Raw genomic sequence first — 20,316 nt, forward strand, 5'->3', positions numbered from 1 at the left:
ACCCCTGCCACTTCACCAGGTACTGGAAGCCGGTGGACGCGCTTGTGCCTGAGGATGGCCTTGACGAGGTAGGTGGGCGCGGCGCTGTCGTCGATGAAGACAGGGGTTGGGCAACGATCGGGTGTCGCCATGCTTGGGCTTCAAGTAGCTGAAGTTGACAGCGGTCCTCGCGGTCCTCACGCACGAGGATGGTGCGCCCGCCGAGGTCGGTGCCGTTCAGGGTGGAGATGGCCGCCACCGCCTCCTCGGGCTGCGCAAACTCCACGATGCCCCAGCCCTTGGAGCGGCCTGCGGGAGGGGCGGGGGTGGGGTGGGTGGAGATGGTGAGGGGGGTGGGGTGGGGTGGAGATGGTGAGGGGCCGGGACGAGGCGCTGGTATCTTTGGCCACACGCCCAGACGGGGCCAACCCCGCCTGGTCCATGATGGTTCTCGGCGGGGGAGGAGGAGGCCGTCGACGCCACACAGTAGTCTCACGCACAAGCACATGTACACAAAGGAAGCAGGGATGTGGATGCGCAGCATGCCGGCCGGGGCCCTGGAGTGGTGAAGCTGGCCCTGTGGGGACCCTCCCCCACCAATCCCCATCCAGTCATGGGAGGGAAGCCGGCACCCTGGTGACCCACGTTCCGAGGGGTGATCCCGGGCTCCCTTTGCTGTGAAACAAAGATCTACACACAAGCCAACTTACCACTCTCGTCCTTGATGACGTTGGAGTAGACCACCTCGCCCACGGAGCGGAAGTGGTCCTTCAGGTCCTGCCAGGACGACTTCCACGCCAGGTTGCTCACGTACACCCGGCGGCCCACGCGCATAACTTCTTCCTCTGCAAATGGGTTGATTGGGGGGCCGTGAGCCCAGGGAGGCACGGTCACGGCCAGGCCGCACAGCACCACGCCCAGCGCCGGCGCTCTCACCCGCCATCGTGACGCTTCCTGGCCTCCGGATTCACCCGACACCTCACGCTCCGACAAAAGATTCACACCCTTGCAGCAGTGGGAGAGGAGGGCGAGTTTGGGGGGGTCCCAGGCTCAAGATGGTGCGAGGGCAGGGACCATGCCCCGGGGTCGCTGGCACTGGGTTGTGGCAATGTTTCCAGCTTTCCAAAAACACCCCTCCCACGATCCACGAGTCTTGGCTTCCGTGCCAAAACCCAGGGCCTGGGGAGCAAGATGGACACCTCGCTTGGCCAGTGCTTGCTCTTTGAGCATCTAAAACCGTGTTGAATCTCTGGGCATCGCTCCCCTCTTTGGGTCATCCCTCTGCTCGTGAAAACAGATCGAGGGTCATCGGTGTCGAGGACAGAGGCCCGTGGAAGGCCCCTTCAGACTGATAGGAAGTTCTCGCCGTCCCATCTTCTCCTTGGGTCTGTCTCATCGGCTTTGAGAGCAGGGCGCGCGTCCTCATGGCGGGGTATGGAGAGGGGCTTGACCCGTATACGACCCTGAACACCCCCACCATCCTCCGCACCCGGGACATCCCATGGGACATATACATGACGGCCCGGCTCATCTCCGACCGGGAGCTTCAGTTCCTGAGGCGATATGACAAGAAGGAGCCCACATACCAGACCAAGCTCCTGAAAGAGGCAAGGAACGTTGGGGGGGGGGGGGCAAGGCCTGCCGCCCCTGGGCGTCCACTTTCACCTCTGCACATGGCACGGGACTAAGAATCACCCGTGCATGCCTGCTGTAGGGCGGCAAGCTGTATACAAATGCCTTCCTGACCGTACTGAAGAACGTCACCAAGGACGAGACCCTGCAGTATGTCCTGGCGCTCATCGACGACCTGCTGGACGGTGGGTTGGGGTTGACTCGCAGCAGGGTTTGACTGTAGGGTTTCCCTTCATCTTGGCAACAATCCATGCATGCTGTTGCCTGGCTTGGGGTTTTCTGATGTGGACCTCTTCCCGTCTTGCATTCGTCGAGGCGGTGGGCTGTGCCCCCACTCAGGTGCTCTGTACCTGCGGCCCTTGCCAAGCACCCAAGCATTCCGCATGCCTTCATCATGCAGTGGACCCCTCTCACGTCGCGCTGTTCCTGCCGCCCGGGGCCGAGGAGGACCAGCCATATGTTGAGCCGTACCCCATCCTTCTCCGGTGAGGGCTGCCGTGAGGTGCTGGGTGGTACTGCCTCTCACCTGCCTCCTGCCCTGAGACTGTGTGAGGCAGGTCCTCAATGGCCGCATCGAAAGCAGTTTGCCGCGTCGCAGCCACCTTTCAACCAGCATCATCCCACCCCCACCCCAGGCTGCTGCAGCGCCCCGACTGGTTCACGCAGGAGAAAGCGGCGCGCCTGCTGACCGCCATCCTGGCCAGCCAGCTGCGGCCCAGCGCCGCGGCACAGACGCTGGACGTGTCGGCGGCCAGCCCGGCCGCCTCCGCCCTCACCGCCTTTGTGGACTGGCTGTGCGCGCAGCTGCGGCGACCCACCCACCCGCTGCTGGGCGTGCCGGCCGCGGCGCACTGCCTGGGCGTGCTCCTGCGCGACCCCGGCGTCAGGCCACTGGCCACGCGCGCCGGCGCGGCGGGGCTGCTGGGCGCGCTGGTTCGCGTGCCAGCTGGCGGCGTGATCCAGAACCCCCAGCTCCTGTACGAGGCCATGCTCGGCACTTGGCAGCTGTCCTTCCACAAGCCTGCGGCCGACCTCTTGGCCAACACCGGTGAGGGGGGCTTGTGGGGTTGTGTGTTCGTGTGCATGCTTTCCTTCCTGTCCATAAAAAACCCATGCCGCCGCCCTCACCCCATGCCGCCGCCCTCACCCCATGCCGCCGCCCTCACCCCATGCCGCCCCTGCCCCGCCCTGCCTTCCCTCAAACATCCCACCCCCATTCATCACTCCCTCCCTCCCAACACTGTTCCACAGCCACGGTGGGGGGCCTGGTGGACGCAGTGCGCGTGGCGCAAAAGGAGAAGCTGGTCCGCGTGGCGCTGCTGGCGTTGCAGAACCTGCTGGCGCACGGCCCTGCCGGCTTGGAGTTTGCCATCGTGGACAAGGGCCTGCGCCGGGTGCTGGAGGTGCGCGCGACGCAGAGCTGGGACGACGGCGACGTGCCGGAGCTGCTGGCGGCGCTGGGCGCCTCGCTGGAGCGCGGCGTCTGCGAGCTCTCCTCGTTTGAGCGCTACCGGCGCGAGCTGCTGCTGGGCCAGCTGGCCTGGGGCCCGCTGCACACCGCCGACGACTTCTGGGCGCAGAACGCGGAGCGCCTGGCCGAGGGCAACGGCCAGCTGCTGCGCGTCCTGCTCAAGCTGGTGGAGTCGTCGCGCGACGCCACCACGCTGGCCGTCGGCTGCAACGACGTGGCGCGCTTCGTGGCCGCATACCCGCACGGCCGTGGCATCGTCACCGAGCTGCGTGGCAAGGAACTGGTCATGCGCCTCATGGTGCACCCCGACCAGGCCGTGCAGCGCCAGGCGCTGGCCTGCGTGCAGAGGATCCTGCTGTCCAAGGACCACGCCTCCGCCCTGGTGGCGGGCGTGGGTGCGTGATGGGGAAGGGGAAACAGGATGTCGCGGGCCCTGTGTGGCCGGCGTGCCTGGGACTGCGAGACCAGCCAGCACCCGACAAAAGTTGATGATCTTGCAGCACATGTGATGTAACAAGCCTCCTTGAGCTTGGTGTGGTTGATCGGCACTGCAACGAATCGGTGGTAGATCAAGAGGTGCCGTACCAGGTGCCAGCCCGGGAACGGAACGATGGCGGGGAAGCATGGTGCGTCCAAGGAGCCCGGATCCTGGGCCATCGAGGACCCTGCAGCCCCAGCGCGAGCAGCACAGTGCTGTCATCGAATTCACCATTGCTCAGCATGTCCATCACCAGCCGCCTGAACGGGATGCCTGCTGCCGTCCGTCGGGTGTCCACCTGTGTAGACGGCCTGCGCAGGGTGGTGGTCACGGGCCTGGGGCTGGTCACGCCCCTCGGCATCGGCAAGGAGCTGACCTGGGATCGCGTGCTGGCGGGCGAGACCGGGGTGCGGGCCCTGGCCCTGGAAGATCTGCCGGAGGTGGGAGGCGGTGCTCCTGCTGTACGCCATTGGCGGTCCTGAGGGGCCCAGACCCTTCCAACTCAGCCATGCACGACCCCAAGACCCCTCCTCTCGCCCACCCCCCACCATCCCCTTGCCCACAACAGTCGCACAGGGACAGCATGGCGCAGCTCCCCTGCCGCGTGATCAGCTGCGTCCCCCGCGCCCAGCACACGCCCTACCCCTGGGCGACCCCGCCCGACGCAAAGCGCCACGCGCGCGTGACCACGCTCGCCCTCTGGGCCGCGGCCGAGGCCCTGCTGGACGCGGGGTGGCGCCCGCAGAGCGAGGCGGAGCGCGACGCCACGGGCGTGGCCATCGGCGTGGGCATGAGCTTCTCCACCGACCTGGCCGAGGCCGGCGTGCTCATGGTGAGGCGACTCTGGCCCTGGATCCCCTGCATGCTTCCTGTGAGCAGTGCTGCGCACCCTGGGTCACAGTCTCCACAGTCGTGGACCCTCTCCTGAGCGCAACTCGGGCCCCCTCCCTCAACCCCCCCCCCCCTTTCCACCGCAGTCCCAGGGCAGGCTGCGGCGGCTGAGCCCCCACTTCGTGCCCCGCATCCTCACCAACTCCCCCGCCGGCGCGGTGAGCCTGGCCCACGGCCTGCGCGGCCCCAACCACGCCGCCTCCACCGCCTGCGCCACGGGCGCGCACGCGCTGGGCGACGCGGCGCGCATGGTCGCGCTGGGCGACGCCGATGCCATGCTGGCGGGCGGCGCGGAGGCCTGCATCGACGCGGTCGCACTGGCGGGGTTCAGCCGCCTCAAGGCGCTCAGCACGGCCTGGGATGGGGGGGGCGAGGAGGCGCGCGCCTCGAGACCCTTCGACGCGCGCCGCGACGGCTTCGTGCTGGGCGAGGGGGCGGGGGTCGTGCTGCTGGAGGAGCTGGGCCACGCGCGGGCGCGCGGCGCGCGCATCTACGCCGAGGTGGGACCTGGGTGGGGTTGGGGGGGGGAGTGGCTTCGAGGGGGCGGGGTGGCGGGAGTATGGCACGGCGTGCGCTGAGGCGTGGGTGACGCGGGGCGCGGCACGCTCGCCGCTGGCGGGTCGTGCAGCCCTTTCGACCCCTCCCCATCCGTGTCCCTCCGTCCCGGCAGCTGGCGGGGTACGGCATGTCGGGCGATGCGCACCACGTGACGCAGCCGCCGCCCGACGGGCGGGGGGCGGCGCTGGCCATGCCCCGCGCGCTGCGCTCCGCGCGCTGCGACCCGGACGAGGTGGCCTACGTCAATGCGCACGCCACCTCCACGCCACAAGGCACGGGAGCTTGGTGTTTTGTACAGGGGATGGGGAGTCTAGGGTGGCTGGGGGGTTGCAGCGCCCCGTATTGGATGTGGGGAGAAAAGGGGTGCTGTGCTGTGTGGGCCGATGCATCTGGTCCTCTTCAAAAGACCGCAGTGGAGGTTTGGCAGGACCTTGTGCCTGGCCATTCACCAACCCTCCTGCCAACCCCCAGGTGACGCCGTCGAGGCCCGGGCCATCGCCCAGGTATTTGGCGGCCGGCTGTCCTTGGCCGTGTCATCCACCAAGGGGGCCATGGGCCACCTCCTGGGGGCTGCAGGGGCGGTGGAGGCCGCCATGGCGGTGCTGGCCCTGTACCATGGCGTGGCGCCTCCCACGCTCAACCTGGAGGACCCTGAGCCGGCAGGGCTGCTGCCGGGCCTGGTGGGCCCGACGCCCCTCACGCTGCCGCCCGGCGCCGGGGCGGTGCTCACGAATTCTTTCGGCTTCGGGGGCACAAATGCGGCCCTGGTTTTCACCAGGCATGCAGCCTGAGGGGGCGCGGGATGCGCGAGGGAGCAGTTGACCGCGCCATCCGTACGAGCGATGCCCCGTCCGGAAATTGGATCGAGGCGGGAAACGGACCTCACCTGACGCCCTCGCCCCGGCCATCCCAGTGCGCCTGCGCCCTTAATGGGCGGGGCATGCTCCAGCCCACAGTCCTGGAGATGTCTGGAGTGCCAGCGGAGCCAATGCAAGGCGAACATGAGCCAGCCGGTGGCTCGACTGGGGACACGCCAGAGGTAGACCCTGTTGGCGAGCCTGGTCCCTCCCACACAGCCCCAGAAACTCCCGGAGCAATGCCTGGATCGGATGCGAGCAATGAAGATGTGCTGGCCCTGCTCCCGAAACATACGGTGAGCAGGGACGGTAGGAGGTGGTGCCAGTGCCCCCTATACAATGATAATCGTTGGTGGCCCGTGACAGCACAGCAATCCCACCGGGTACATTTCAATGCGATTTACTCATATTTACATGCAGGTGGTGCGTATCACCGGAAACAACAGGACCAAGCAAGGGTATATAGGCCAGCGAGCTGTTGTTAAACGAGCTGTCGGGCTGGGAGGTTGGCATTGGTTGGTGAGTTCCACGAGGTCCGGAACACGTCCTCGCTGGCTTGCTGGAATTTTGGGAGTGTGGATGCGACTTTTACGGGGGTTCCGGGGGGGGAGTGCGCAGCCTGCATCGTGTCGGGGCTGGTAACAATGCCAGCTCGGCACTCCGAACGCCCTCCTTCGGAATTCCTCTCCAACACCTCCATCCTGGATGTGCCAGATATTGGGAGATGGGGAGGAGATAAAGCTCCAGAGAAACGCTCTCCAAATACTAGAGCATCCCACCGGCAATGAAGCAGTGAGTGCTGGCAGTGAGATCGGAGTGTTGGCTGCATGTATGTTAGATAGTCGAAGGGGGGGTGGAGGATCCTGACTCTCCTGGTGCAGTCCTTGCACTGGAGTTGGGTGCAAATGAGTGGGGGCCGTATTCCCTATCAAAGTTCTCCCCCCTCCAGATCCCTGCTGATCAAGATCTCAACATTGCCTTATTTGCAGGACTTCTCCGAGGAGGAGGAGGAAGAAGAGGCAGCCCCCTCCCAGGCCGCCTCCCACTACAGCCACCTCCCCCAGCACCAGCCTCGGGTCCCGCTCCCACTGCCCCACACGGAAGGGGCCTCCCCCCAGCGAAGATCGTCCAGCCGCACTGCCGCCATCCCGCGAATAAACCTGAACAAGCTGGACATCAACGCCCTGCGACGATATCGCACGCTGCACGGCCTGCCGGGCATAGGGCCCCACACCTCCAAGGACCAGCTGGTGGTGGCAGTGGCCGAACACCTCAGCGCCCAAACCATGGACGAGATGGCGGTGCTGGAGAAATTCAGGGAGCGGGCCAAGCGATACAAAGCGCTGTGAGGGTGGGGACGTGGGAGATCACATATCATACCAGGAGCCAGAGAAGGTTGGGCGTGTGGGGCCTCAGGACGCCAAGCACCAGTGTGCTTTGCATCTGGCCGATGCTGTGGGTCCATGGCCTGCCTGGGGCGAGGCACCGCCGCTCCTCTCCCCCCCTATCGTGCTACTTCTGCCGATCGTCGAGACTTCTCGCCCCACTTCGCACTTGTGTTGCTCAATCCCTCTCCCACGTGGTGTGCTCCCCTGACACCTCGCTGAAGGGCCCTGACTTCCCTCTGAGAATGGCTGCTCGCCACCCTATCTCCCCTGGCTCCTCCACTCAATTCCTGACCATGCTGACCTACCCCTACGTTGGAGTTGCTGGACCTTGTCCCTCTGACGTACACTTGCGACTCGGACCACCTCAACCGGCACCATTGACATGACAGACTCCCCTTCAACCATGACACGACTCCTCCCCCCTCCTTCCGTATCCTATCCCCCCATGCCCAGGGACACCCCACTCCGGAACCCCTCCCACCTCACCCCGGAAGGTCCCATGGACTGTTAGACCCCTTCCCACCTGCACTGTGCCTCGACCTGTTGTACCAACATCGCAATCACCAGGAGGGCAGCAAGGGCATGCAGGCCCGCAGGTGCTAGGCGCCGGGGTGGATGAACACCTCACGCGGCTGCAGGGTATCCAGCACCGCCCCCGTCCGCTCGTCAGTCAGCAGGCAGCCGGCCAGCAGCTGCTGCCCGGCGGCGAGGGGAAGGAAGCGCAGCGCCACGCGGTGGCGCTCGCCGGGCGCCAGGGCCGGCGCGGGGACAGAGTGCTGGCCCGAGGCCACCACGGCGCCCGTCGTGGCGGAGCCGCGCCACGACACGAGCAGTGGGCCGGAGGGCCGGCGGCCGGCGTTGTGGACCTCCAGGCCCAGCAGGAAGGCGCGCTCCTGGTCAAGGCGGGGAGGCAGGCTGCAGATGCGCAGAGAGAGGTCCGAGGGGGGGGCGGCGGGGCCCGCGCCGGGCGCGCTCCTGCTGATGGTCTGTGTCTGCAGCCGCGCGGTCTGCATGGGGGAAGGGGATGCATGGGATGCGGTTGCGACCGGCGGCACACTGGCCACCCAGGAACTGCTGTGGGGTCATGCAACACCATTTCCGACCCTGCATGCCTGCCCGCAAGGATGCGGCCGGCATATTGCATGTAATGATGTGCCTCACCTCGCCCATGGGCCCCGTCCACTCCAGGTCCAGCTTGCCCAGGGGCACGTTGCCGGAGCCGGGGTCGCGGGGGGCTGTACCCGGCCTGGGGGCCCCGGGCTCTACAGACAGGCGGAAGACCAGTCCATACGACCCGCCGTTGGGGCAGAGCAGGGGGTGCTTGGCCAGCGAGCGGCTGTGGGAGGGGCGGCGGATGGGGTAGGAGAGAAGTGGAGAAGCATGCACCATCAGACGGGGAGGAGGGGCCAGAGCTCAGATAGAAGGGGGTTCCCTGGGCAGCGGGCACGGATTACAATGCTGATACCTGAACAGGCACAGCCCAGCCCGAACAAAGGGTTCTATCAAGCAAGAAACTCCATGGCGGTGGGCAAAGGGCATTGTTATCAAGACATCCTCCCTCACCGATGAAACAAACTCCCAGTCGCACCTGAGGGGTCCCAGAGGAGGCTCGCTGTTGCCATCGCCGGCAGGGGCTGAGACCTCCTGTGCGACATAGGGCGCGTTGGCCAGGAAGGCATGGCGTGTGAGTAAAAAAGGATGCTGCACTGCGCTCTCCAGGACCACCTCCAGCAGGATGTCATCGTCCACGGTGCGTTGCTGCGAGGGGTGTGGGATTTGGGCACGATCTTGTATCGGGAGTGGCCAGCCTATGACGATGCCACAACTTCCCGTAGCGGACGAACAACTCACACCAATGACCCAACCTACCATGGACTGGTCACTCATTGATTACATGCAGGCTCACAACCTAGCCCATATTCTTCCACACCTTGGTCCGGACGATGAGGGGATTGGCGGCGGAGAATCGGAATGCCTGGGACTCCTGCCGACGATTCCCGTCCGCGTCCGTGAAAGCTGCAGAGCAGGTGAGGGTGTGCAGCCCCACCTCCTTGATGCCATGGTTTATCAGGATGCTGTGCTGCTCACCAGCGGGCAGGGTGAGATGGGAGCCGGCGGCATTGCTGTGGAGGAGGGCCCTCCCGCCCTCGGTCTGTATTTCAATCTACAGTGTGGGACGACAAATGGGTACTAGATCGATCATTGGCAGGTTTCAGTGGTCCGTCCAGGGCTGTCACCTCAACAGGGCCATGCTGAGAAGCTAGGTCGCCACCTAAACCTGCAAATCCCTGCATCTAAACAATGGCTCAGGTACTCACTGTGACGGAGAGGCTGGACACCGGTGTGCGATCCAGATTGCACAGCACGACACACGCACGAAAAGTGTGTCCCAGGTACACAGTCCCGAAAGTGGCAGGAGTGGCCAGGACTGCGGATGGTCCAAAGCCATCATCGGCAGTGTGCACCCTGTTGGCGAAAGGGTGCTGCAGGGGGAGCGACTGGGGGTCGACCGAGGGGATCGCCTCCATGTCATTCAGCAGATCAAACTTGTAGGGTCTGTCGTCCGGAAATTTGGGTGGATTCAATCGCATCACCCTGAAAGCGAGGGAGTGGGGCTCCGCCATCGCTGTGCAGCACCGCCTTTAGGAAAAATGATGCGGGGTGGCACCAGGCTCCTCACTGTAATTTGGATGTATGCCACCAAATGGTCGAGTCTAATCCACACTCCAAGACATCCCAATGCTCTTGTGTGTGCAGGCTCACGCCCTTCAGATCACTTTGCTCGCTGCTGGGCATGCGGGGCTTGCCAGCCTCCCTCGCGTCATTCGGATCTAGGCACTGAAAACCAAGGTGTCGAACAATACATTCCTTCAAGAATTTAGCGGCTCAACTTTACTTAGGGGAAAAGCATGTCTGGGTTCTTCTCAGAAGGGATGACATCGTTGAGGTCTTCCCTCCCAAGAAGCTTGGCCACCTGCCATTTATGGAGGCATGGACTGTGATGCACAGAGCCACCTTGGAAAGATCACTGGCAGCATGGCCCCTGTGAGCTAGGCATGAGGTCCCCAAACCACCACCTCACCATGCTGGAGAAGGTGCCTGCTTTCGGGAGCGTCGTGAAGTTGAAGGGCTTCACCACCTCCCTCCGCTCCTGCATGGAAAAGTTGCGCAGTTCATTCGCCCTCTCCAGCGCCCCCAGATTGGCTTCCATGTCGGCCCAGGCCTGTGGCATGAGGAGGACGACAAACATCAGAGTCCATCCTGGTGTGAAGACATTCCGGGCCGTCTTGCCCACGTGCATGCGGCACTCACGAGTGTGCCCAAAGACAACCATTCTCCCGCCAGCTCAGGCAGGCTTGATCCCACCACTCGCCCGATCCCCGCCTCACATTCCAACTGGGACTGCTCTCCGGGTCTGCCTTGACCGCACACTTAAAGAGCTCCCGGGCAAGCCTCGTGTTTCCATTCCTGCTTTCCAGCACCGCCCATGGCTGGAACAGGTGCGCTGCGCTCTTGGCGCGCGGGGGGCACATAGAGATGCCCCTCTGGAACAGCGCCCGAGCGGAGTCGTTGTTACCCTGGCGGAACTCCAGGCATCCCCAGCCCTGGGCGGTCGGAGGGAGGCTTGCATGGGGTCGGATGGTACAAGCAAACTCTCCGCTGCTCAAGCTTGGAGCCCCAGCCACTCCATCATTCCCACTTGGAGACCACACAGTCCCTCCCCAGCCCACCTGCCATACGTAGAGGTGCGAGGGGTCGGCCACGGAGCCCTGCTTGTACAGCTCCCGCGCCACGCCCACCTCCCCCTGCTGCTCCTCCAGCTTGGCCCACGCCGACCAGAGCGCCGCATCCCGCGGGCAAGCCTGGGTGCCCTGCTCCAGCAGCTTCCGCGCGGCTTCCACGTCGCCCGCCGCCTTCTCCCACATGGCCCATGACAGGAGGAGGTAGCGCGACCCCGGGGCCGCCTGCAGGCCGCGCCGGTACAGCGCGCGCACGCGGTTGGCGTCCACCGGCTGGCGCCTGGACTCCAGCGCCGCCCACGTGTGCCACAGCGCCTGGCTGGACTTGCCCTGTGCTTGGGTGGAGGAGGGAGGAAAGGGGCCGGTGCGTGCATTGACACACACGAGTCGGATTTCCCAGGGTCTCACTGGCACAAAAACACCTTTGCACAACTGAGCTCACAGGGGGATCCTACCATTCGCACTTCATTAACAAGAGGCACAGAACCCACATGCATTCCACTTTTCTCCCCTTGCCTGCACGGTCTCAGTCCCCTGCTGGCACCATTTCCTGCCTTCCTCCAGGCACCCCATGTCCATTGCCAGCAGCGCCAGAGCGTGGTAGAGGTAGGGATTTGGGGTCCCTCGCGTCGCTCCAAGGCCCTTTTTTTGGTGGTGGGGCGGGGGAGGGTGGAATGCAATGTAATCAACCAAATTTAAGCAAGGGATATCAATGGGTGGTGCAGTGGTGGCCCCACCGCTGATTCAACACGCTCACAACAAATACCCTCTCTCAACCCCGGCTCACCTTGATCCAGAGGTCACGCGCCCGCTTCACGTTTCCCTCCGTCCTTTCCAGCTGGCCCCAGCCGTGCCAGGCGGCGGCGTGCGCGGGCGAGGCCACAATGGCGGCGTCGAACAGGCGCCGCGCTTTCCCCAGGTCGCCCTGCAGTCGCGCCAGGTGGGCCCAGGCCGTCCAGATGTGGGCGTTGGCGCCGCAGGTGGCGGTGCACCCAGACTCGTAAAGCGCCTCGGCCTCGGCGAAGCGCTTGCCACTGACGAGGACCTTGCCCAGCGCCACATAGGCGCGGCCGTCAGTGGGGTCCATGGCCATGCAGGCCCGCAGCGCGCCCTCCGCCTCAGCCAGCAGCTTGGCGCGGCGAGTGGGGGAGGCCGCGCGGTAGCCGGAGATGCGCAGCTGGCGCGCACGGTACTGTCGGGTTTGTGGCAGTGTGTGTGCGTGCGTGCGTTGAGGGGTGGGAGGTGGAGGAGGGAGGGCACGGACTGGTTTGCCGAGCACACAACCTGCTATCGGCAACCCAGATAGAAGCAAACGCCAAGGGGCATTGCCGCCAGGCAAGGCAGGGGCCATGTTCTGGGAGCCTACTGCTGGAGAGCGCTTCATCAAGCGCCTCATCGGAGTACACCCTGCAAACGCGGATACCTTCACTCGAGCCTGTCACCCAACCAGGCATGCATACGAGCGTTCATGCCAGCAAACACCAGTCCCCCACTTCGCCCCACACGCGCTACTACCCCAACAACAGGTCCCTCCTCACCATGGCCAGGTCCTGGTTGATCTTGAGGGGCTTGGGCGGGTTGTCGGCGGGCTCCGGGACGCGAGCAGGCAGAAAGGAGGGTCCCTCGGCCACCCTCACCTCCCCCAGCAGCTTGCCGTTGCGGTCCGGGGGGGTGAATGCAAACGATGCGGAGAGTGCGCGAGGCCGCGTCGGGACCCTGTGAGAGGTCCTGCAGAGGTCTCGCCTCTTCCATGTGGTGTGGATCGCGGGGCAGGCGGAGGCTGTACCCCGATGCAGGGGGAGACTCCGCATGGCTCGAATCTCCGCATGCGCGGAGGTCGAAGCCGCCTGGGTCACTCCAAGAGTGTCCATGACAGCCACACAAGGTGAGGAGAGTGCGGGGTATCGACACTTAATCAGACAGAGCTCATGGAGTCTTTGGAGTCGCAGCGGGCATGGTGGAGATGTTGGAGCCCGGGCCTCCGATCGACCACCCGAAGTCTGTTTGATCCTGGCGCCCGATCGTCTTCATGGGCCAGCTCACAGACAGCGATAAACGGCAAGTGTATACCATGCACGACCTCTAACTCGACAGACCCTGCAATAAATCCTCTCCAGTTCTCGTGACAATGATGGGGGTACGAGCATGTGGTTTTACATCTACAAAGCCTGCCAGTCGTCCCATGGGCGAAGGGGTTGGCATGGCCGCTCCTTGCAGCGCTCGCAGGGTGAGTTCCATGTTTGGAGATGCAGGACGAAGCTTGGTCACTCGAGATATCTCTTAACATGGTCGACATGTCGAGCACATAAGATCTGGAGTGTCAGCATTGTCCTGTACGCCCCACATGCACAGGCTAGCCGATCCAGATCTGCGGTCATCGCCATGGCCTCGGCCGCGCCGTCCAACATCCTCATGCTAGGTGGGCAGCCATGCATGATGACGAGTGGTCAGGCGACTGAAAAGCACGTGAGGGTTCCGTGATTGCGTCGTGGCCCGGGCAGGACCTTGTCTGTCTTGGAGATTTGGAGGACTGTGGAAGGTATCACTTGGCCCCATCCAGGCCATGCATGCCCCTTGCCCGGGCTGCCCCATCTCTTCCTACCACCATCCAATCTCCTCCTTCCTGCACCCAGGTGGAACCCGGTTCATCGGGCAGTACCTCGCCCGCCAGCTGGTGGAGGAGGGGCACCAGGTCACCCTGCTGACCAGGGGCAAGGCCCCCATCGCGGCCCGCATCCCGGATGACACCGACGAATCGCACGCCGCCTATTCTGACGCGGTCCAGCACATTGCGGCTGACCGAAAGGATGCCGACGCTGTGAAGAACGCTCTGAAGGGGCGGGAATTCAATGGTGCGTCTTGGTGTGAGGGCCGGAGGGAAACAGTGGGGCTTGTATGTGACGCTGCCACCACCTTGTGCTGGATACGATGACGCAGACGTCCCTGAGACCACCTGTGCAAGCTCAACCTCCCTGCAAAACCCATGCCATCATGTCCTGGTGACAGCGATCTCAGCCCCACGCCCCTTCCCCATGCAGTTGTGTACGACATCAACGGGCGTGAGGCAGAGGAGGCAGATCTCATCCTGGAGGCCCTGCCCTCCCTGGAGCAGTACATCTACTGCTCCTCTGCGGGCCTCTACAAGGCCTCACACGAGCTGCCACACTTTGAGACGGACGCCGGGGACCCCAAGTCCCGGCACAAGGTCGGAGGGGGAGGAGAGGGGGGTTGACAAGGTGGAGGCGCCGAGGGAATACCCTCTCGCATTGGCCCCCCAAACCCGCCCTTGGGCCCGTCTGCATGGGCGCTTCACCAAGGTGAGCCAACCTCATGCACAGGGCAAGCTGAACACCGAGGAGCTGCTGGAGAAGCGCGGCGTGAACTGGACCAGCATCCGCCCGGTGTACATATACGGCCCGCTGAACTACAACCCTGTGGAGGAGTGGTTTTTCCACCGCATTGCGGCGGGACGACCCATTCTGGTGCCGGGCAAGGGCAACCAGGTGACCCAGCTGGGGCACGTGAAAGACCTGGCCACCGCCTTCCGGAAGGTGCTGGGCAACCCAAAGGCCGCTCGCCAGGCCTACAATATCTCGGGGGAGAGGTGAGTGCGTGGGTGAGGTGACATGGGAGGAGGGGGCTGGTCGCAGGGCTGGACCTCCCGACATGAGTGCGGGAAGAAGGCACACCAAGAGATTGAAGAGCACTGGGGTATGAGAGGGATTGCTCCTCCTGTTCCCCAGCATGTGTTTGGGCCTTTTCATGGCCTTACAGCACCCATCAGTGAGCTGCAATCCCTTGCACATGCAACCTCCCTCCCCCGCTCCAGGTTTGTCACCTTTGACGGCCTGGTCAGACTGTGTGCCGAGGCCGCCGGGGCCCCCGAGCCCGAGCTGGTCCACTTTGACCCCAAGGCACACGACCTGGGCAAGGCCAAGGCATTCCCCCTGCGCGACCAGCACTTCTTCACCTCCATCGCCAAGGTCTGTGTGTCATTCTTTGTGGGGGTTGGGGTGGGTCATTGTCCAATAGTGCTGTCCCGGTGCGGAAGTTCATGACTTACCCAAGGCATCGCCCCTACTGCAACCTCTCCTGCGCTGCAAATTCAACAGACAGCTCTTCCTCGCCCCCTCCCAGGCACAAGCTGATCTGGACTGGACCCCGGAGTTCGACCTGGCCGCTGGCCTGCGTGACTCGTACGAGAAGGACTTCTCCAAGACTGGGGGCCGCAAGAAGGCGGACTTCTCCGTGGATGACCTCGTGCTGAAGGGGGCCGGCAAGCAGGCCGTGCCTGCCTGAAGTGCAGGCATTGTTGTTTGAGTGAGTGGGCCATCACCTGCATTATGCCCTGCCCCTGCACAATGCTGAGGTTGAATGCGGACAGGTGTCTACATCGACGGGGGCCCACTCATTCCCTGGGTACACCATCTCTGTAAGTTCGGAATAAGCCTGGCAGTCCATATATCTTACATTGCACAGCGGAGTGGCATCGAGCAGATCAAAATGGGACAAAAGGGGGGTGGGCAAGGTCCAACCCGGACCTCGGCAGCTGGATGTATACAGGTTTCACAAGCTCTGACAACAGTATGGGTGGAAAGGAAGGCTTGTGCGGCTGATCGAAGACCACCGCCTTGAGAATGTGGGGGAAAGCAGTGTTTGCGAAACGCTCTCATTGAGCACAGGAAGTCAGTGTGCGGGAGTCTGCTCAAGTGAAGGTGCAAATGAATGGTGATATGGTTATTGATCGACTCGGTCCGGCAGGTGGCGCACGGACGGCATGCCTGCCGCCCTGCCCCGCCTTGTGGCAAAGAATGGGTGGGTGTATCGTGCTCGTCGTCCTAGCTACCAAGACATTAGCAGTTCTCTGCGCAAGAAGCTTACTTTCTCTCAAATGGGGGGGTGGGGGAGGGGGGGCCGATCCTGCGCTCCCTCCCACCCAAAGAACATGGGGGCAGCCTCTGAGCGACCTAGCCCAGCAGCGCCCAGCCTACCACCGCAGCTCGGGGGACTGGAAGTACCGCCTCAGGGCCGCGGTGTAGTGCTGCTCTGCCAGCTCGACGTGCAGGCTGGGCCGCCTGCCGCCCAGCGGCGGCCGCTGGGCCGGGCAGGCGGCCGGCAGCGGCGCGCTGGTCTCGGCCAGCAGCTCCTGGAACTGGAGGAGCAGCGGCAGCCAGGCACGATCCGACGGCGACAGGAGCTCGTGGTAGGGCTTGCCTGGCTTGAACAGGGCCTTGAAGGACTGGTGCCTGTGGATGTCAAGAGGATTAGGGAGGGGTTGACGGCTCAGGCATGAGACGATGGCCGATTCAGGGCGGGACTTGGCCATCTCAGCTCTTGCTGGCATGCGATCCAGAGGTCCCTTTCATTGAGATCAGCGAGAGAGTATCACAACTCCTTCCACGATATAACCCTCGATGGATGCACTTCTCCTGATGTAGTCATCCCTACCAAGTCAGTTCCCCTCCCCCGCCAAGAGCGTACCACTTCATTCTATTGAAGCCAGTACAAACACAAACACACACCCGCACCTCAGGAGGAAGAGTGCCTCGGGCGGCAGGCGGGAGCCATTGAGGGAGAGGACCATGTACAGGTACTCCGCCCCCGTCCAGCTCATGTAGACGTTTTCCAGCCCGCACCCAGTGCTGTACATGCCGGTGGGCGTGGAGTACGCCTTCCTGCGCCTGTCCGGGTTGGTGAAGGCAAAGGCGCTGGCCGCCACCGCAGCGCGCACTCTGCACCCCACGGGGAAGGATTCGGCATGTAACAGCCAGCTGGGCTCGGAGCCCCATCTGAAATGAGGGAGGGAAGTTGGGTCTAGGGGGTCAGGGGGGCCAGTGATAGGGAGGGTCCTCTGGAAGCCCTGTACATAAAGTAGGATGCATCGATGGACACACTGTGCGCCAGCCACATTGAAAGGCTCAAGGTAGAATCGCACAGCCACCACTCTGGAAGCACAACAGGCATGCTTGTCTCCCCACCACCAACCACTTTTCCCGCTTCCCTCTTCATCCCACCTGTCGTGCCCCAGGACCTCTCCCACGCGCGCCAGCAGGCCCACCACGGGCATCCAGGGCAGGGCGGGGAAGAGCTTGGCCGCCGCGTCGGCGGTGTACAGGGCGCGCTCGCGCGACCCCGGCGCCAGGTCCTCCAGCGCGTCCAGCACCTGCCAGACGGTGAGCGCGCCGCGGTCCAGCTTGGCAAAGCGCGCGCGCCGCGCGCGCACGAAGTCCATGGTCTGCCGCGAGGAGTTCATGCGCGCGTCCAGCTCGCGACTCGCAGCCACGCAACGCTCCTCCTCCGCCGGCCAGTCCATGCTGCATCGGCCAAAGGGCGCGGGGTGGTCGCCGCGCCAGGCGTCGCTGCCCAGCGCACTGGGAGGAGTGGCCAGGGCCAGGCGGTCGTGGCCCTTGCCGCTCTGACCCATGAGGGGTTGGGTGGGGGCGGGGCGCAGGGCGGCGGGGGGGGAGGAGGCCGTGGAGGAGGAGAAGGCGTCGCAGAAGGCGCGGGTGTTGATGCTGGGCAGGGTTGAGGGGGGGGGCGTCTCCTCGAAGCTGGACCGGCCTCCGGCCCGGGAGCTGCACAGGGAGCTGTCGGAAGGGGAGCAGGACCCCGACCCTGGGCTAAGAGGCTGCTTGAAGGGGTGGGGGCCCGGGCCCGACATGCCGCCGCTGATCGCCACCCTGCAGGAGTGGGGGAGTGATGAGCGGGCTGGATGAGAGATGGCAAACGGCCATGCCACAATGCAGGCTTGGCGCCAGGCACACGCCTTGGAAGCCAGGTGATAGGACCTGGCCATCTTGCCGACAACCTGGCCCATCAATCCCTGCCAGGATTGTCCCACACTTTCGATCCAGTACCTGGAAAGCTGATGCTGCATGCTGGCCAGGAGACGACACGCCGCGGTCTGTTCAGAATCGCCAGCGCGTCCTTCATGACCTAGGCAGGAGGGGGAGTTGCGGGAAGGTTGCTTGCTCACTCCGAACGGGAGGCCGGGGGGGTGCATGAGCACGGCATGCGCACCGAAAGATAGAGTAGCACTTTCTAGCCCCTCACGCCTCACCGGAGGGCTGACTGCGCAGAGCCATGGCGCTGGAGATGAGGTTTGCTGGGAGCCCCGTGTAGGAACTCCCTTTGAACATGGCGAGGTTGGGGACCCCGCCGCGAAACGGCGGGGGCCCCGATTCTAAAAGAGAAGGGTTGCAACCATCCCGAGAATCCCGGGTGAGAGCCTGCGACACGGAGGACATGGACAGCGGGGCCCCGGGAGGAGGGGGGGAAGCGAGCGACGTGCTAACGGACAGGATGACGGCCTGCGTGGCCGCTTGGAGGAGTCAACGTGGTACTTGAGCGATAATCTGGAGCATGAGTGGAGCTTTTTGGCGTCCATGGTCGTTCCATGGCGATATAATCGGTGTCGTTCGCAGGAGGATGACAGACAGCCTGCCCCTATTCGACCCAGGAAAGCATGAACGTGTCTCGGCCACAAACTTGCGAGATTCTGTGTTTTTATTTCGGATGGGATTTTCTCATGGGCACTCTTCGCGGAGCGCGACATGATTCGTCGATGAGGGACCATCCCTGACGAGAAATTGCTTGCTGGCTCTGACACCCCTTATCACAATATCGTTAACAGCGCGATGCCATCAGAAGAAAAGATTGCGTACGCTAAGCAAAATCCGGGGGAGATCTTATACTCGGATTGTACCGTGGCTCCTTTCACGAGATTCCCAACAGCGGGCCCCGGAAGCAAGGGCTTCATAGTCGTGGGTGATTCAATCCCTCTCCCGTACTGGATCGGGAGGGGCTGAACAGCGCCGACTTCAGCTCCTTAGTAGCCTTGTTGAACGACTCCCTGCGGGTGAATAGTGAAGCTTGAGATACACAATATACCAGCCAGAGGCATCGGCTGCACAGTAGCTATACTCATCAGCTGGCCGTGACTGCCAGGACAGGCAGACATTGCACTTCGAGTCTACATAGTCCACCCGGGGGGCTCCCTCACGTCCTGCTTGCACACGCAAAAGACCAAAAGGGCCACACCTGAACTTCAACTTGGCAAGGCGCGATTTGAATGAGGATGAGGGCGCCAAGGACGGCGTCTGGTCCGCGTCATTCTCCCCGTTCCTCAAGCGACTGGAGCTGGCAGCGGCCTGGGCCCCCTCCCCTGCCGGCGGCCAGCTGGCGGGAAACGCGGGCCCCGCCCTCGCAGGCGTTGAGGGGCAGTCGGGGGACAACCTCCCCGCCTCGGCGGCCGCCTCGGCCCGTTGCAGGCGGTGGGAGGGACCCCGCTCGGCGATGGGCTGCGGGGCGGTGGGCACCGTCGAACGGCGGGCGGCTCGTCTCGCCGCCCGCCGTTCCTGCCGGTGCCCCACCGCCGCCAGTCGGAGGAGTAGCCGCTCCAGCTCCCACCCCTCCTCGCCCACCTCTCCCAGAGGAGCGTCAGTGGGCACATACTCGCCAAAGGGGAGGAGCTCGTTCAAAGCTTCATCCTGGTGGGGAAAGGGGAGGGGGGCGGATATTTGCTGGAGCAGGTGGCGTGCCAGTGCAGATGTTTGGCAGGGGAAACTTGTGGGTGACAACAGGGGGCCCAAGCGGCGCAGCGCTGCATGACCACGGAGAGGCTGGAACACGGGCCGGTGCGTGGAAAGAGGACACAACCCTTGCCCTGGCCAGAGCTCTGGGCAGAGGGAGAACACCTCAATCGTGAGGCAAGCGGTACCCCACCTCGAGTGTCAGCAGCTTGAAGCACATGGGGCATTCCCTGCTGCGTTGGGCCCATTGCATGACGCACTGGAGGTGGTAGCAGTGTCTGAAGAGTTGGCGAGGAGGTGAGGGAGGCTTGCGACACAGGGACACGCTCGGGGACAGGCTTGACACAGTTCGACACGCATAAGGTACACGTTTAGGAGAGCCCTGCTTGGACTCACCCGCAGGTAGTGGGGATGCCGGGATCGGCCTCCGTGAACTCGTCAAGGCAAATGGGACACACGCCCTCCTCCTCCTCCTGCACCACGATAGCCTTGCGCGACAGCTCGACGCCATCGACCTCCTTGATGACTTGCTGGCCAGGGGAGGAAGGTGGGGACGGCTCGCTGCCCAGCAGAGGGGAGGGTTCCAAGACCGGGCACCCCTCTGCCTCCAAATCAAAAACTTCCTCGCCCAGCATCGCCAGCACACGAACCCATGTACCAAGGGAGGAATACTTGCGCTGCAGAATCGAATAGCCTGTGCCGCAGGTGGGCAGGGTCGACGCCAAGTATCTGGGAAGGCTCTCCACCTGAGGTCTCGGAGGATCGCTTGGTTGGAAAGGATGGCCATTCGT

The 20,316-nt window shown here is 63.9% G+C and overlaps 7 protein-coding genes across 7 annotated transcripts in view; 4 read left to right on the forward strand and 3 right to left on the reverse strand.

Annotated features, from left to right (window-relative positions):
• The window catches only part of F751_3004 (putative RNA-binding protein), a gene marked incomplete at both ends in the record, with an annotated part of 2,193 nt that extends 1,271 nt beyond the window's left edge, over window positions 1–922 (reverse strand). Inside the window, 3 exons of the mRNA XM_011399988.1 lie at window positions 1–288; window positions 690–824; window positions 916–922. Coding sequence (XP_011398290.1) covers window positions 1–288; window positions 690–824; window positions 916–922 — 430 coding nt within the window. The remainder of the gene's footprint in view (window positions 289–689; window positions 825–915) is intronic.
• Window positions 923–1,403: 481 nt separating this feature from the next.
• Window positions 1,404–3,485, forward strand: F751_3005 (putative V-type proton ATPase subunit H; the record flags this gene model as incomplete). The annotated part of the gene is made up of 5 exons (XM_011399989.1): window positions 1,404–1,595; window positions 1,694–1,796; window positions 2,012–2,096; window positions 2,247–2,659; window positions 2,863–3,485. The coding sequence occupies 5 exons, from the start codon at window positions 1,404–1,406 to the stop codon at window positions 3,483–3,485; spliced, it is 1,416 nt and encodes a 471-aa protein (XP_011398291.1).
• Window positions 3,486–3,829: 344 nt separating this feature from the next.
• Window positions 3,830–5,800, forward strand: F751_3006 (3-oxoacyl-[acyl-carrier-protein] synthase, mitochondrial; the record flags this gene model as incomplete). Its single annotated transcript, XM_011399990.1, has 5 exons — window positions 3,830–4,000; window positions 4,129–4,392; window positions 4,538–4,894; window positions 5,122–5,296; window positions 5,481–5,800. The coding sequence occupies 5 exons, from the start codon at window positions 3,830–3,832 to the stop codon at window positions 5,798–5,800; spliced, it is 1,287 nt and encodes a 428-aa protein (XP_011398292.1).
• Window positions 5,801–6,105: 305 nt separating this feature from the next.
• Window positions 6,106–7,215, forward strand: F751_3007 (hypothetical protein; the record flags this gene model as incomplete). Its single annotated transcript, XM_011399991.1, has 2 exons — window positions 6,106–6,162; window positions 6,856–7,215. The coding sequence occupies 2 exons, from the start codon at window positions 6,106–6,108 to the stop codon at window positions 7,213–7,215; spliced, it is 417 nt and encodes a 138-aa protein (XP_011398293.1).
• Window positions 7,216–7,853: 638 nt separating this feature from the next.
• On the reverse strand, window positions 7,854–12,865 carry F751_3008 (PsbB mRNA maturation factor Mbb1, chloroplastic; the record flags this gene model as incomplete). Its single annotated transcript, XM_011399992.1, has 10 exons — window positions 7,854–8,147; window positions 8,416–8,590; window positions 8,843–9,012; window positions 9,185–9,406; window positions 9,573–9,810; window positions 10,332–10,477; window positions 10,644–10,859; window positions 10,986–11,324; window positions 11,782–12,186; window positions 12,533–12,865. 10 exons carry the CDS (start codon window positions 12,863–12,865, stop codon window positions 7,854–7,856), a joined length of 2,538 nt encoding a protein of 845 aa, XP_011398294.1.
• Window positions 12,866–13,376: 511 nt separating this feature from the next.
• On the forward strand, window positions 13,377–15,293 carry F751_3009 (Chloroplast stem-loop binding protein of 41 kDa b, chloroplastic; the record flags this gene model as incomplete). The annotated part of the gene is made up of 6 exons (XM_011399993.1): window positions 13,377–13,413; window positions 13,628–13,846; window positions 14,033–14,199; window positions 14,333–14,598; window positions 14,824–14,977; window positions 15,132–15,293. The coding sequence occupies 6 exons, from the start codon at window positions 13,377–13,379 to the stop codon at window positions 15,291–15,293; spliced, it is 1,005 nt and encodes a 334-aa protein (XP_011398295.1).
• A 688-nt stretch (window positions 15,294–15,981) lies between these two features.
• Window positions 15,982–20,160, reverse strand: F751_3010 (Inositol oxygenase 1; the record flags this gene model as incomplete). Its single annotated transcript, XM_011399994.1, has 8 exons — window positions 15,982–16,040; window positions 16,173–16,240; window positions 16,523–16,783; window positions 17,009–18,065; window positions 18,785–18,846; window positions 19,035–19,483; window positions 19,719–19,803; window positions 19,922–20,160. The coding sequence occupies 8 exons, from the start codon at window positions 20,158–20,160 to the stop codon at window positions 15,982–15,984; spliced, it is 2,280 nt and encodes a 759-aa protein (XP_011398296.1).
• Between the last annotated feature and the right edge of the window lie 156 nt (window positions 20,161–20,316).

Source organism: Auxenochlorella protothecoides (assembly GCF_000733215.1).
Source record: "Auxenochlorella protothecoides strain 0710 unplaced genomic scaffold scaffold32, whole genome shotgun sequence".
Taxonomy (NCBI): Eukaryota; Viridiplantae; Chlorophyta; class Trebouxiophyceae; order Chlorellales; family Chlorellaceae; genus Auxenochlorella; species Auxenochlorella protothecoides.